The 16025-nt window shown below is 46.3% G+C and overlaps 1 protein-coding gene and 1 non-coding gene across 2 annotated transcripts; both read left to right on the top strand.

Annotated features, from left to right (window-relative positions):
* Positions 1-532: 532 nt before the first annotated feature.
* On the top strand, positions 533-636 carry LOC130486635 (U6 spliceosomal RNA). Its single transcript, XR_008933755.1, has one exon. It is a non-coding gene; the product is annotated as a U6 spliceosomal RNA (small nuclear RNA).
* A 1903-nt stretch (positions 637-2539) lies between these two features.
* Positions 2540-15019, top strand: HPD (4-hydroxyphenylpyruvate dioxygenase). Its single transcript, XM_056859462.1, has 13 exons — positions 2540-2561; positions 5163-5225; positions 6701-6805; positions 7310-7352; positions 8350-8432; positions 8530-8619; positions 9440-9543; positions 10473-10550; positions 12209-12371; positions 12724-12795; positions 13412-13534; positions 14358-14474; positions 14892-15019. Exons 3-13 carry the CDS (start codon positions 6725-6727, stop codon positions 15000-15002), a joined length of 1065 nt encoding a protein of 354 aa, XP_056715440.1. The 5' UTR covers positions 2540-2561; positions 5163-5225; positions 6701-6724; the 3' UTR covers positions 15003-15019.
* The last annotated feature ends 1006 nt before the right edge of the window (positions 15020-16025 follow it).

Here is a 16025-nt window from a genome sequence, read left to right as displayed (position 1 = left end):
TCTCTAAAGTAAAATATGCAAATAAAATGAACGATGCAACATAAAATCCAAAACGTAATCTGATTAGAATAGGGAATTTAAGCATGTTCCTCAGCCTCTTCCCTTGACATACATGGGAATGTAAAAGAAATGTAGCTTGCTAATAGAACTGAAATTCAATTAAACATGGGAGAGGAGAGCGGAGGATACAGGAAACTCTACAGCATTAGTCAAATTGGATGAGACTGTCCCTGGTTTTTCAACCGTATAGTACGTCACTAAGATATATTCATACGTCAGGGAAATTAACGTCTCTGGGGCAGAGAAATGCATTTTAAACATTAGTGCACCAATCCAGGAATGATTCCAGTGCGTGTGCAGAATTCCCCTGCCTTCAAAGACTTCCTCATTCATTAAAATGAAGCTGTTGTGCATTTCTGCACATCCCTTTTAAGATCCTCACCTGCACACTGAAATCACACCTTCAGCTGCCAGCCAGCCAGTGTACAGTAACCAGAAGTAATCCACTGATACACATGCCTGTATGCACTATGTGCTTTCTTAGGCAGCAATGGTACAAAAATGAGAACGGTACAGAGAAGGTTAGCCAGGTTCCTGTTCAAGGATGACATGCAAACTGATAAAATAGCTATTTTTGAGGGCGAGGGGTAGATGACCTGCTTTTGATGCAGGAGATCCCTGGCCTCTCCAGTGAAAAGAATCTCAGGTCAGTGTTGTCTTCTCATATTCTTATCCCAGCGAAGTTGATGGTCAGTGGATTCTGGACAGATTCACACAATACATAGTTAACTTGTGGAACTCTCCGCCACAGGATATTGTGATGGCTTGGGCACATTGATAGAGGTCACCATGAAAACGAGCTCCAATTTTGGAGGCAGACTGACTCTCAATTGCTGTTAGTGGGGTCAACTACCATAGGTATTATAATAATTTGTGGTTCTTAATCTTCCTTCAATAGGTACCTGCATCTGGTGCTTTCCTACAGAACAAATACATAGGAAGCTTTGGCTATGCCCTGCTTGTAGGTCTTCCAGGTATCTTTGGTCTGATCCCGCAGAGATCTTTAGACCTTTCTTTACCAGAGATCTGGGAGAGCCACTGCCATTCAGAGTAGGCAATACTGAGAGCAAGAGGGACCGGTGGTCTGTCTTGGATTCAGGCAGCTTCACATATTCAGAACTGTGTTCAACCATCTCTTTCCTGGTTGTTGCCGCCAACTGATGCTCAACTTAAATTCCAGCAAATGCGCTTCCTCTCTGGCCTCTCCCGTCTGCTCCTCCCCTCTGTGGTCTTCTCTGATGAAATCTCTGTCGAGATTGTTGGCAGCCTTCCTCCGAATTGCCACATACACCAAAGGCAACCTGAGAGCGAACTGCAAATTACAGGGATCCAAATATTAATCCACAGGATTGGGCAACTCTGTATATTTAGCTAACCATTTGGGGCAACGCCTGCCTACCTGACTCAGAAATGCAGTTTAGATCCTGAATCAGACCACTGGTCCATCAAAGTCAGTATTGTCTACTCAGACTGGCAGCAGCTGTCCAGGGTCTCGAGCAGGGGTCTTTCACATCACCTCCTGCCTGGTCCTTACTGGAGATGCTGGGGATTGAACCTGGGACCTTCTGCATGCCAAGCAGATGCTCTACCACTGAGCCACAGCCCCTCCCCTGTTCTGCCTTGACTCTGAAATACAAACCTGGCAGAAGTGACGTTGCCACATCAAATTTATATTGCCTTTCAAGCATTTGCTTCACACACATTATCTCCATAATTCTTATGACAGCCCTGCAAGGTATGCCCCTATTATCCCCATAATGCAAATATTGGGGGGAGGGTCTGAAGGAGAACATGGCCATGTAAATGTATGGCTGAGGCAAGATCCGAATTCAGGCCCGTGTACGCTACACTAGTTAGTCCCTCTTCTGCACCCCTCTTCATTCATGGCCAACAGCTGAGAGTCGGCAAATATCTCTTTTGGGTTAATGTGTTTCAAATTCCCATCTGGAGAAGGTGGAGCCAGGGGAAGCTTCTATAGCTAAAGGGCTCCAAAGCTGTTCCTCTCTCTTTTTATCCAGCTCTGTCTCTCTGTGCTGTTTTTTGGCTGCTACAAACAGGAAAAAATGGTGAGGGGGCTGCACTTTCTTAACTGTTATTTTCAAAGTCATTGTCATCACCAGGCACAATAAAATAGAACTCAATTTCTCTGTAAAATTTGCACATTGTTTTGGGACTGAAATCTGGACCTACTGATGGGCCTGAAAATCTACTTTCTGGTCAGCAATTGTGGGGGAGGGTATTATAATATTTTGTGGTTCTTAATCTTTGCTCTTTACACTTTGGTGAATACATATTCAGAAGATGATTTTATTTCCTATGCTTTAATCTTTCTAGTACTGCCTGTAGTGTTTTGTAACACATGTTTAAGATGCTTTTTATGTGAACGGTGTTCATTGTGGGGTAAATTTTTCTTCTTAATTAATTAAAACAAATGCTTGTCTCTGTTCTGTTCTATCCTCATACTTTTTTTCTAGACATCTTACACAGACAAAGGCGAGAAGGTAAGACCAAAACGTTAATAAGCATATCCTTCCTTGAGTATTCTTCCTACGAAGCAATGCTGATTCTATGAACTTGGGCAGTTCATGGGAGGGGGGGCATCTTGGCCATCTTCTGGGTGTGTGTGGGGGAGGTAGTTGTGAGTTTCCTGCATTGTGCAGGGGGTTGGACTAGATGGCCCTGGTGGTCCCTTCCAACTCTATATGATTCTATGAATGCATCAGATCTGGTATTAATGTCTTATAACATGATCCAGTTTTATTACTTACACGAAACAGGCAAAATCCAGTATGGAAATTAGCTTTGTTTTTTGAGCCATAAGATGCTTCTGTAGTTACGTGTAGTTATTAAATAGGAGCAAGTTCAATCACACATCTTGGTTGTTTCTCACATTACTCAAGGTATGCTTGGATTCTGGGAACAATGGCTAATTCCGGATCCTTTGTGCGCATTGATGTAGTGCTTCGCTTTTTTCAAACTCACATTCACACTTCACAATCTTAGGGGAACTTTTAAAACTTACTATGTTTACTCTTCAAAACACAGGGATGGATCCAGACGTCCTTGCATTTAGTGGGGGAATCCTTTCATGAGTGGGAAACTTCTTCCAAATGCGGAAGATTCTGCTGTAAGAGGAAAAACCCTTCCGTGGAGAGCAGGTCGCTCTTGATCCAACCCATAATGTGTGTGAACAGGCCCTAAAATTCTGCAATACAGTTTGTAGCTTGCTTCCCTAACCTTCTCTGAATCTTACGGTACATTCCCAGACTGTTACACCTGCCTGTGTCCATTAAAATCTAGATGGAGGGTAACTCTGCACTGTAAATATTCTAATATTTGACAGGTTTGTGTACAAAAGGAATTTTTAACAATGCTTGAATTCAGTACAAAGTATATTATTTCTCTCCAAGGCTAATTAATATCTGAAAGAAACTTTGAAGTGTGACTGAAATTTACCATGTTTATCTTTGAAGAGAGTGTCCGAAATTTGCAATCTTATTATGATGACTTTTGAAAACAGTGTTGTTGCCACACATTGTACTGTGTACATGCCTTTCATCTGACGAGCACCTGCAATAAGTAACCATATCAAGGTGGTGATCTGCAGCCATTTGTCTGAGAGAATGTCCCACTGGGAAAAAGAGGAAATTTCCAAGAAAATTTCATTTTGTCTGGGATCAGAGAGGCAATAGGCATCACATCCTGTACAGAAAGAGGAAAAAACTATTTTTTTGAAAAATATTGCCTTGGGAAGAGAGCAAACACGCATCTCTCCAGCTTGCTAATCTTATTTCACTTTGTAGCTTCTCCCCTTCATAGAGATTGGTAAACATTTTCAAAGAGAATTAATATTTAACATAGCAAGGTTATCAAAATACTTGGGAGTTCAAGTTTTGCTGAGGAGTGGAAAGTCCCTTTAAAAAAGTCAGGGAGCATGGCTGGCCTGCTCCTGATCGACATGTTAGAGACAGTCGTCCTCTTTGGTTAGTCTTTATCCTGCTGGGAACCCACTGATAATTTTGCAGTTTTTGTTCCGAACGAATCCAGTTTATGAATGATGAAGAAGGAGAACAGTTGGTTTTTATATGCTGACTTTCTCTGCCACTTAAGGGAGAATCAAACCAGTTTACCATCACCTTCCCTTCCCCTCCCCACAACAGACACCATGTGAGGTAGGTGAGGCTAAGAGAGCTCTAAAAGACTAGCTGGCTTCATGTGCAGGAGTGGGGAAACAAATCCAGTTCACCAGATTAGTGTCCGCCACTCATGTGGTGGAGTGGGGAATCAAACCCGGTTCTTGCCTAGTCCCTTTAACTGGAGAAGCCAGGGATTGAACTCTGGGACCTTCTGCATGTCAATGAGATGCTCTACCACGGAGCCACAGCTCCTCCCCAGCCCCTACTGGAGAGGTTCCCAGGTAGCTGAGGCCATCCTCAGTCAAGAGAGACCCCTGGAGCACATGCCCCAGCTGTCCAGGACCAGTGGGGGAATAAGGCTACCAACCTCCAGCTGCGGCCAAGTGTTCTCCTGGAATTACAGCTGATCTCCAGACTACAGAGAACAGTTCCCCTGGAGGAAATGGCATCTTCCTTTTTGGAGTCACACCCCCACTGAGCTCCCCACTCCCAAAACGCCACCTTCTCCAGTCACCGCCTCCAAATCTCCAGGAATTCCCCAAGCCAGAGTTGGCAACTCTACGTGACTGGGGAGCCAGAGTGCGTTTGCCGCAGGAGGCACCCAGAGGCCCTGCCATGGTGTAGAGAGCCAGCGTGGTATAGTGGTTAAGAGCGGCGGTTTGGAGCGGAGGACTCTGATCTGAAGAACCGGGTTTGATTCCCCACTCCTCCACATGAAGCCAGCTGGGTGACCTTGGGCCAGTCACATTCTCTCAGCCCCAGCTCCCTCACAGGGTGTCTGTTGTGGGGAGGGGAAGGGAAGGAGATTGTAAGTTGGTTTGAGTCTCCCTTAAGTGGTAGAGAAAGTCGGCATATAAAAACCAACTCTTCTTCTCTTGGATATGCTCCAATTTCTGATCCTGGTGGGTGTGAACCGTCAGGCAGATAGTGGCTGGAAATGACCCACTGCCCGTTTCTCCCCTTCAGCCTGAAAAAGGACAGTTCCTCAACTTCCATTCGCTGACATTCTGGGTGGGAAATGCCAAGCAGGTAGGTGAGCCAATCCGCTCTCGCTGGGGTGCCTGGGCTGTGGCGGAGGTGGGGGTGGGGGGTTGAGTCCCACGTCATCATTTTTGTTTGAAGTAAGGGGGGCGGGTGACTGGGCTATGCTGCCCTGGCAGTTTTCTGATTGGAGCCAGAAAGAAGGAGGCAGCATTCCTGGCAGGGGGAATTTCCTGAGCAACCTGCAATCAATTTAGGGCCTGTGTCTCGTTAGCGCATGGCTGCATGCAGAGCATCGATCTGGTGCGGTCTTTGGACTAGTGATGCAGCATGACAGACACTGGACTGCTCAGATCTGCATTGCTAAGATGGTTGATTGATAAGGTTGCCAGTTCCAGGCTGGGAAACACCTGGAGGTTTTGGGGGTGGACCCTGGCGAGGGTGGGGTATGGGGAAGGAAGGGAGCGGTATACCCGGCAGGGTATAATGCCGTAGAGTCCATTTTATTTATTTTTCAAATTTATAGCCCGCCTTCATTCCCAGCGAACCAGGCTCAGGGCGGGTAGCGACTATTAACATACATAAAACTATCAACATCGATAAAGCATCAGCAACTTCTCTAAAAAATATCGTAATACAACCATAAACGGGTGGCCTTAGAAAATGCCCAGATGCCACCGTGTGACATGAATTCAGGAGGTCTGCCCCCCACAGATGTGAGGGGGAAGGATGGAGCAGTCAGTAATGATGGATCCTCTTGCGGCTGCCCTCCATTATACGCCTGGCGGAATAGCTCCATTTTACAAGCCCTGCGGAACTCCTTAAGGTCCCACAGGGCCCTGATGTCACCAGGAAGACTATTCCACCAGGCCGGGGCCAGGGCCGAGAAAGCCCTGGCCCTTGATGAGGACAGCCGCACACTCTTTGGGCCGGGTCTACCTTCCAAAGCATCCATTTTATCCAGGGGAACATCTCTGTAATCCTGGGAAATTTATTGGGAGATCAACTGTAATCCTGGGAAAGTTCCAAGCCCCATCGGAGGTTGGCAACCCTATTTATTGAGAGGCTGATTGGTGGGGAGGGGACAAGCGTGCATGTGTATATACACACATACCCATGGGCAGCTACCTAGCCTCATTCATGTGCAAGAAGATCCCAGGAGATCTCCAGGCCCCACTGGGGGATGAGTCCAAAGACCACTCCGGTGCAGTGTTCCACAGAGAGTAAATGTAAATGTTCCTTGACATCCAGAAATTAAATGGGTTGAGTCTTTTTCCATCCCTCCCACCCTCTGTCCACTTCTGTGTGTCAGGCTGCTGTTAAAAATAAAGAGCAGAGCCCAGGAGAGAAGTTGGCAACCTGGGAGGGGTAGTTCTGTAGTCACGGATCCCTGAAGCCCAGTGAAATATTCACCTGTGGGAGTGGACTGTGCTTTCCAAGAGTTTCCCTCCCCTCCCACAGAGGGAAGGGAGCTGCCCTGTTGACCGAGCCCTCCCTCAATCTCTGCTTGTGTGGGTTTCAAGGCGGCGTCATTTTACTGCAACAAAATGGGCTTTGAAGAATTGGCCTACAGAGGCCTGGAAACCGGCAGCCGTGAAGTGGCGTCCCACGTCGTCAAGCAGGACAAGGTAACTGGCACCCCCCTGGCAATGCTCCTGGGCCCCGCCTTCTTAAAATACCTGGAGATTTTGGAGGTGGAGTTTGAGGAGGGTGGGGTTTGGGGAGGGACTTCAATGCCATAAAGTCCAATTGCCAAAGCGGCCATTTTCTCCAGGGGAACTGGTCCCTGTCGCCTGGAGATCAGTTCTAATGGCGGGAGATCTCCAGCCACCACCTGGAGGTTGGCAACCCACCCACTGACTGCCTGACAGTCCCCCACCGACTGCCTGACAGCTGATGATTGCTAGGCCCTGCTGGAAGCTGCCCACCCCTGCGCTGTGATAGGGGGAGCCTGGGAGGCAAAAATGGCCCCAGAACAACCCTGTTAGGCTGCAAGAGAGACTGATCCAAGGTCACCCAGCTTCAGAACAGGGATTTGAACTCGGGTCTCCCATATCCAAGTCCAACACTCTAACTGCTGCACCTCACTGACTGAGTTAGAGAAAATGACAATATTGTTATTATATTTCCAGATTATTTTTGTCTTCTCCTCGGCTCTCAACCCAGGAAATCAAGGTAAACTCCTTAGTCCAGCCATACTTTCATGAAGATGTTAAAATCCTTTGGTGTTTCAGTGGATGGATGTGGGGGAGGAGAGACTTTAAACTGGAACATGGCTTATTTGATTGGTTTTTAATTGTCTTCCGTGCTGCTAATTTATATATGTATGTTTCTGATTTTATAATGTGACATCTGATTGCCCTCGGGAGTCAGGTTTTGCAGGGGATAAAAATAATCAACAGATGCTGACCGACTTAATAAGTACGGGCAGGAATGTCTGTATTCCATGCAAACCAGAACAGGAAAACACAGATACTGTTGACTGGAACAAAATAAGCAAATTGAGTAGACTTTGCATCTAATTGCTTGTTTAGTAGAGTTTATTTGGCTTCTAAGTATCAGATGGGAAAAGTTGTTTTTAAACAAAATTCAAGGGTTAGTTCACCAGAAAGAGGGGGAAGGCTTGCAGAGCGGGGACTTACACTTGTGAGGGTGGCAACTACTAAATCTCAGCCACAAACCCCTTCTTGCAAAATTCATGCAGAGGCTCTGTGATGCTTTAAGAACATATAAGCTTAGGGTTGCTATGTCCCTCTTTGCCACCGGCGGGAGGTTTTTTGGGCAGAGCCTGAGGAGGGCGGGCTTTGGGAGTGGAGGGACTTCAATGCCATAGAATCCAATTGCCAAAGCAGCCGGTTTCTCCAGGGGAACTGAACTCTATCAGCTGGAGATCAGTTGTAATAGCAGGAGATCTCCAACTAGTGTCTGGAGGTTGACAACCCTATATAAGCTGTCCTAGAGGGCCTGGCCTGGCCCTCCATTTTTAGCCGAGGCGACCCTCTGCAAAGTCACAAGCGAGGCGTGAAGGCAGTGCCCTTCCCCTGGTGTTTCTCTTCCATGGTATACTGTCTCTGAACATGGAGGTTTCATCTGTCATGACTAATAGCTTTTGATAGATTTATCCTCCCCGAAATTACCTCCCATGCCTTCTCCTCTCTCTCTTGTTGTACAGAAATGGGCGCGCATTTAGTGAAGCATGGAGACGGGGTCCGAGACATTGCCTTTGAGGTGCAGGACTGCAATTTCATTGTGCAGGTAAACCGCCGGTGAGAATTTTCCTCTGTTCCGCCGAGCTTTGCTACCAACATGCTTGGCCTAGTCACCATCCTTTCTTCCTTTATTTCCCCTTCAGAAAGCGAGAGAACGGGGAGCCATAATAGTAAAAGAGCCGTGGATAGAGGAAGACAAGTTTGGGAAGGTGAAATTTGCAGTCATTCAGACGGTAAGAAGGGGAGGGAGGCTGTCCATCAAAACTGCCCTTTTAAAAACCCAGCTAGGAAATTGCGTTTCTGCAGGAAAAGCCCTGCATACATTGTTTCAGAAATCCTTACAACAAGCCTACCAGGGAGCCAGCATGGTGTAGTGGTTAAGAGCAGTGGACTCTAATCTGGAGGACTGGGTTCGATTCCCCCTCCTCCACATGAGCGGCGGAGGCTAATCTGGTGAACTGGGTTGGTTTCCCCACTCCTCCACATGAAGCCTGCTGGGTGACCTTGGGCTAGTCACAGCTCTCTTAGAGCTGTCTTAGAGCTCTTTCAGCCCCACCTACCTCACAGGGTATCTGTTGTGGGGAGGGGAAGGGAAAGGGATTGTAAGCCGGTTTGATTCTTCCTTAAGTGGTAGAGGAAGTCGGCATATAGAAATCAACTCTTCTTCCTCTTCCTCCTCCCATTCGCCAGAATCCCTCCCATTCAACATAATATTCTTAAGCCTGTGTCATGTGGAACTTCCTGCCCCAGGATGTGGTGATGGCTGCCAATTTGGAAGGCTTTAAGAGGGGAGTGGACATGTTCATGGAGGAGAGGGCTATCCATGGCTACTAGAAAAATGGATAGTAGTCATGATGCACACCTATTCTCTCCAGGATCAGAGGAGCATGCCTATTATATTAGATGCTGTGGAACACAGGCAGGATGCAGTCGTCTGTGGGCTTCCTGGAGGCTCCTGGTTGGCCACTGTGTGAACAGATTGCTGGACTTGATGGGCCTTGGTCTGATCCAGCAGGGTCTTTCTTATGCTCTTATGTTTCTCCCTCTCCCTAGTACGGGGACACCACCCATACCCTGATTGAGAAGCTGGACTACAAAGGACTTTTCCTGCCTGGTTTTGAGCTTCCTCTCTTCAAGGACCCACTGCTGAAAAGCCTGTAAGTACCAAGAGAAAATGTCCATTTTTGAGCGGGGCAATCTGAGGCTTATTCCACACACCTGATGTGGCAGCAAGGCTGGATTTGCCCTGTGGTGCCTGCTCTTCAGTGTACTGCAGCAGGTCTTGCCCTGGCCTGGATGGCTCAGACTGGCCTGATCTCATCGGACCTCGGAGGCTAAGAAGGGTCAGCCCTGGTTAGTACTTGGACGGGAGACCACCAAAGAAGTCCAGGGCTGCTGCGTAGAGGAAGGCAATGGCAAACAACCTCTGCTCATGTCTTGCCTTAACCCCAAGTCCTGGGGTCAGCATAATTTGGTTGTGACTTGATGGGAGTCCACCAAAGAAGTCCAAGGTTGCTACGCAGAGCCAGGCAATGGCAAACCACTCTGTATGTCTTTTGCACTGGCCTGGATGGACCAGGCTAGCTTGAGTTTGTTGGGTCTTGGAAGCTAAGCAAGGTTAGTCCAGAGTTTTCCATGCTAGGAAAAGTTGAGGGCAGCAGGAAAAGAGGAAGACCCAACAAGAGACGGATTGACTCAATAAAGGAAGCCACAGCCCTCAGTTTGCAAGACCTGAGCAAGGCTGTCAAAGATAGGACATTTTGGAGGACATTGATGACATTTTGGTTGCCATGAGTCGGAAGCGACTTGACGGCACTTAACACACACACACACAAGCAGGGTTGGCCTAGGTTAGTACTTGGACGAGAGACCACCAAGGAAGTCCAAGGTTGCTATGCAGAGGCAGGCAATGGCAAACCATTGTTGTTCATCTCTTGCCATGGAAACGCTATGGGGTCGCCATAAATCAGCTAAGGGCACTTCCCACCACCGATCTCATAAAACACCGACAGTCACGACTCCTTTGGAATAACAATGGTTGCCTCTCTGAACAGAAACTCCCACCGTTGTCGTTTTTTCTTGTCAGGCCGCCCGGAGGGCTGAACTTCATTGACCACGTAGTGGGGAACCAACCTGACCATGAGATGGTCCCAGTGGCAGAATGGTGAGAAATGCCGTCGAACGTCCATGCAAAAATCTAAATGCTTTTTGTCCCATGAGATGGTCTCAATCAGCCTTTTGGAGGAGTTTTGACTAAAAGCCTACCAGAAACATTTCTTGTGGGTCTCCTGGAAACTTAGGAGACCTTAAGAGGTTGGCTCATTCACCTGCAGTTTACCCAGCCCTTGTGGACTCAGCAGTTCTGCCGGGGGGGGTGGGGGTAGGGGGGAAGAGAGGGGTGTTCTCCAACTTGGTTGATGAGCAGAGATTGGGGTCTTGGAGGGCTTTAAGAGGGGAGTGGACATATTCATGGAGGAAAGGGGTATTCCTGGCTATTAGTTAGAATGGATACTAGTCATGATGCATTCCTATTCTCTCCAGGATCAGATGAGCATGCCTATTACATCAGATGCTGTGGATCACAGGCAGGATGGTGCTGCTGCAGTCGTCTTGTTTGTGGCTTCCTAGAGGCCCCTGGTTGGCCACTGTGTGAACAGACTGCTGGACTTGATGGGCCTGGGTCTGATCCAGCAGGGCCTTTCTTATGTCTTCCTCTCACTCTGCATCCCTTCCCCCACCTGAGCCTGTGAATGGCTCCCCAGCAAGGGAAACCAAAGGGGTTGAGCTAAACACTATCTAATATAACAACCAATAAATCTATTTTTATTATATATTGTGCACAAATGTATTTAAAAACACAGGGCCTAAAATACAGGCTTCTTTAAAAGCACAAACATAGTTACAAATATTACCAACACATAGCAGTTGGTACAATGACCAAAATCTGACCATACACATTTTGGCCTTTTATTGGTCTTCCTCAGAGGCCAGACATACACAATTTTACAATACACATCCTGACATACACACAAACATTGTACAAGGTAAAAAATATATATATAAACCTTTTGAAAGAAGAAAAAAGAGGGGCGAAAAATCCAATTATTATATTAATAAATAATATAAACAAAAATTTAAAATAATTGAAATTACATATTTACTTTTTATTCTGTGTGGCTTTATGTTAGAATAGTTAGTCCATGTGCCTTAAAACATGGCTCACGGCTTACACCTGGGTCAAAATATGTGTTGGTGATAATTGTAACTAATAATAGATTTATCGGTTGTTATATTAGATAGTGTTTCACTCAACCCCTTTGGTTTCCCTTGGCTTTTTGGTTGAGTTTCTTTGTTCCCCTTTTTGTTCAGTTGGCTCCCCAACAGGGGCAATTTACCTGGCTTCCACTGTGCTGACAGCTGGCCCAGAGACCCATGAACAAGGCAAATGGCAGGATAAACATCACGAGACAAATGATCCTGCCTGGTTTGATCTTCCAAATGTCCTGGCCTCTAGCTTGGCCCAAAGCAGCATGGCCAACCCTCACAGGGAGCTGCAGTTAACTGAAAAAGGAACAGACTGAGCAAGAACTGGAAAAACCACAGTGAGGGGTGGGTTTTGCACTATTACCGGTACCTCTTTGCAGTTTTTTTAGATGCTTCAACAACTTGTTCTGCAGATGGTTCCAGATCTTTGGCATCTGGATTCTGGCCAGAGAGTTCTTCTGGAAGAAGATGACTGTTCCTGGAGGGGATCCCATTAATGTTGGCCATCCTCTGTCTGCTTGATCTGGAACTCAGTTTGCATTTTCTGCATCTCCACAGGTACCAAAGAAATCTCCTGTTCCACCGCTTCTGGTCTGTGGACGATAAACAATTGCACACTGCGTTCAGTGCTCTGCGGTCAATCGTGGTGGCCAACTATGAAGAAACCATTAAAATGCCCATTAATGAGCCTGCTATGGGGAAGAAGAAGTCTCAAATCCAGGTAAAAACATAGACTTGCTGGGCCCATAGCTACACATATGGCTACTTCATTAAAATGTCTGCCCATCCCAAACTGATTTCTACACTACCTTTCCATGAAGGAAATCAAAGGTATGCAGTAGATGGACTTAAACCAGGGAGAGCTTGGTCCAAATCCTCTCTCAACCATGAAGCAAGGAGGATGAACCTGGGTTTATTCTCTCTTTTAATCTAACCTACCTCACAGGCATGTTGTGAGGCCAAAGTGGTTTAACCCTTGTGTTTGTTGCTCCTAAGGGGAGATTTGGCGGGGGGGGGAATACTTGAGTTAAAATGTGTCTGTGTGCACTTTGCCCATGTTTTCTGGTCTGCAGGAATACGTTGACTATTATGGAGGCTCCGGAGTCCAGCACATCGCTCTGAATACCTCGGACATTATTTCTTCGGTAAGTCTTCTTGGCACTCCCCTCCACTCAAAGCTGGGTACCCAAGGTTGGGTGGAGACACTGTCCTTCAGTGTTACTCCTCTGAAGATGCCTGCCACAGCTGCTGGCGAAATGTCAGGAAAGAAAATACCAAGACCACGGTCACACAGCCCAGATAACCTATAAGAACTGGGTACCCAAGGTTGGGTGAAGGTAAAATGATATAATAGAGAAATATTTTTTATTTTAAGGCACTTATATCAGGGTTAAAAGCATTAAAAATTATAAAACAAGGCACAATGGCAACTCATAAAGTTGATAAACACCACACCATATGCGTTTCGGCCTACAGGCCTTCATCAGTGGTCAAATAAAAACCCATACAATGCACACTCAAGTAATGTACAAATGTATCACCATATATAGAGTACAAGTCCAGGCATACATGTAGGGTGTATAATAAATTTCAAATTAGAAAGCCCTCTAGGTGGGATACCTGCAAGTTGTTTTACTCTAGGCTGAATTAGTATCTCATGCAAGTTGTGCATGCTAGTATCAACCTGGTAAAACAGCTCCCCTCCACCCAAACGTTGTCCGTATTTTGGACGGTTGTGTTAACAGGCATGCTTGGTTGCAGATTGTGAACCTGAAGAAGCGGGGCATGGAGTTTATGTCCGTCCCCTCCTCCTACTACCAGCAATTGCGGAAGAAGCTGGTATCTGCCAAGATTAAGGTGAAAGAGAACATGGACAAACTGGAGGTAAGTTGGATGACTATTATGTTTTATACTTTTAGCACCGTTCGTCTTGAGAGGAGGCTGGAGGCTTTCCCCAACATTGGCAGCTCTCTCTGCTCAGTTATTTGGACTCGCAGGTGGGAATGCAACTGCCAGGCTTCCATCTTACCATCCAGGGTCCCAGGTGCTGGAGGAAGGGACCAGGCTTTGTCTGCTTGCCAGAGATTTCAATAGCCGCCTCAATAAAAGACGCACAGATTTGTTTCTCCCAAGTGAAAAATACAATCAAAATGGAGATACTAAACTCTTCTGAGTCTCTTGTGTGTCTTTTCCAAGGCTTCCTTGCAAGAAATTCTTACTCATCAGATAGGCAAGTGGCTATTGGAAACCTGTTGTAAATAAATACATGAGTGACATATAAGCTGGAGAGCCAGCAAAGTGTAGTTGTTAAGAGCGGTGGTTTGGAGTGGTGGACTCAATCTGGAGAACCAGGTTTCATTCCCTACTCCACCACCTGAGCAGCAGAGGCTAATCTGGTGAACTGGATTTGTTTCCCCACTCTTCCACGTGAAGCCAGCTGGGTGACCTTGGGCTAGTCACAGCTCTCTTAGAGCTCTTTCAGCCCCACCTACCTCACAGTGTGTCTTTCTGGGGAGGGGGAAGGTGATTATAAGACTGTTTGATTCTCCCTTAAGTGGTAGAGAAAGCCGACATATAAAAACCAACTCCTCCTCTTCTTCTTCTTCTAATTGAGGAGGGGGTGGCAGTAGCTATTTCTTAGCAGCAAATGACTTTGCCCGTTTCCCAGGCAACATTTTTAATGAGCCTTATTTTTTTCTCTTTGAAGGAACTCAAAATCCTAGTGGACTTTGATGAGAAAGGATATCTGCTCCAGATCTTTACTAAGCCTGTTCAGGACAGGCCAACTGTCTTTCTCGAAGTCATACAGCGTCACAACCACCAGGTTTGTTGGGCATTGTAGGTTCCATCCAATTTGACTTTCTCAGATGGCCAAACTCATGTGAGCGCTTGTGAAAGTAAAGAATATGGTTAGCATATTACCTCAAGCGAGAAACCACCATCTTTACCCAACTGATGCTTACAAATCTATGTGAGTAATGTGACTTGCGTGCATTTTCCTGCTCCTGTGATTATATATTCTGTGTAACTGGCCATAACCACCATTTTGAATATAACATTTGGATGGGATAGAAATCCCAAGACTAAATGCAGGAAGGAGCAGGTCGGAGAGAATCCCGTTCCAGCTCCAATGGACTATGATTGAAGTTTCCCCGTCAGGAAAGGACAAGGGTAAAAAGCAAATAAATAATCATGCCCACTCTTATGCTAATTGTCCTTTGTATTTCTCCTTTGGTTTTAGGGGTTTGGTGCTGGAAACTTCAAATCTTTGTTTGAAGCTATTGAAGCAGACCAGGACGCCCGGGGAAACCTCACTATCTTGACGCCCAATGGAGAATCAGAACTCATGTAATGCTCAGCGGTGAAAGGCGTAGTGACAAAAAGATAATAATTTTTTTTAAAGGATTGTTGTAGGAAAGGATTGTAGGAAAGGTTGTAGGAAAGGATTTTTTTAAAGGATTGTTGTAGAATTTCTCCCAACAGCCATTATAGTAATCAGAAGAGATTCCTTCCTCTGCACCATCTTCCAAAATATAAGAGTACAGTCAGGCTGGGTTAGTTGGTAGGCATCTATAGTTGATTCTGGACCCACCTTAGAGCAGTTTTGCATCTGGAAATGCACAATCTTCCCCCACACACATCTCTTCCCATTACTGCAGAAACATGGATAGAGAAAACGGAGCTTTGCCTCCCAAACTGCGTGAATTTTATTATAGAGTCATAGTTGGAAGGGACCACCAGGGTCATCTAGTCCAACCCCTTGCACAATGCAGGAAATTCACAACTACCTCCCCACACACGCACTCAGTGACCCCTACTCCATGCCCAGAAAATGGCCAAGATGCCCTCCCTCTCATGATCAGTCTAAGGTCACAGAATCAGCATTGCTGACAGATGGCCATCTAGCCTCAGTGTAAAAACCTCAGGGGAAGGAGAGCTTACCACCTCCCGAGGAAGCCTGTTCCACTGAGGAACTGCTGTAACTGTTAGAAATTACATTGTAGTTATTTTTAAATACAGTTGAGGCAAACCTGTATGAGAGCCAGGAGCTGACAACCTATAGGGGGCACTTACCCAGTGTGTCCCAGATGATCAGGGAGTCCCAGTTTTTAGCTCTGCACGCAGGCCCTGACCCTGCCGTCAAATGGTGATCTTCATGCAACAGGTTCCAATTAGGGAAGTGAGTTCAGAGCAAACACGACAGTCTTACAAAGTTATGGAACTCAGAATGAATCTTCCTTTCTTTGTTGAATAAAAAGGATTCAAAGCGTGGGGGCCGCTGCTTGTTGCTTCTTTGCTTGGTCAGGGGGGCTGAAAACAATAAACCCATCAATTCCCATCCCCAGGGTTTTGGAAAGCCACAAGAGAACATTCT

Source organism: Euleptes europaea, chromosome 13, assembly GCF_029931775.1.
Source record: "Euleptes europaea isolate rEulEur1 chromosome 13, rEulEur1.hap1, whole genome shotgun sequence".
In the NCBI taxonomy this organism is placed as follows: domain Eukaryota; kingdom Metazoa; phylum Chordata; class Lepidosauria; order Squamata; family Sphaerodactylidae; genus Euleptes; species Euleptes europaea.
The sequence above is the reverse complement of the archived record's forward strand: the minus strand, read 5'-3'. Positions and strand labels throughout refer to the sequence as shown.

Excerpts from the sequence above, each read along its gene's own strand:
- HPD (XM_056859462.1), top strand. The coding sequence starts at position 6,725 with ATGGGCTTTGAAGAATTGGCCTACAGAGGCCTGGAAACCGGCAGCCGT. Across the intron at positions 8,620-9,439 it reads AATTTGCAGTCATTCAGACG|TACGGGGACACCACCCATAC; the intron begins GTAAGAAGGGGA and ends CCCTCTCCCTAG. Across the intron at positions 12,372-12,723 it reads AGAAGAAGTCTCAAATCCAG|GAATACGTTGACTATTATGG; the intron begins GTAAAAACATAG and ends TCTGGTCTGCAG.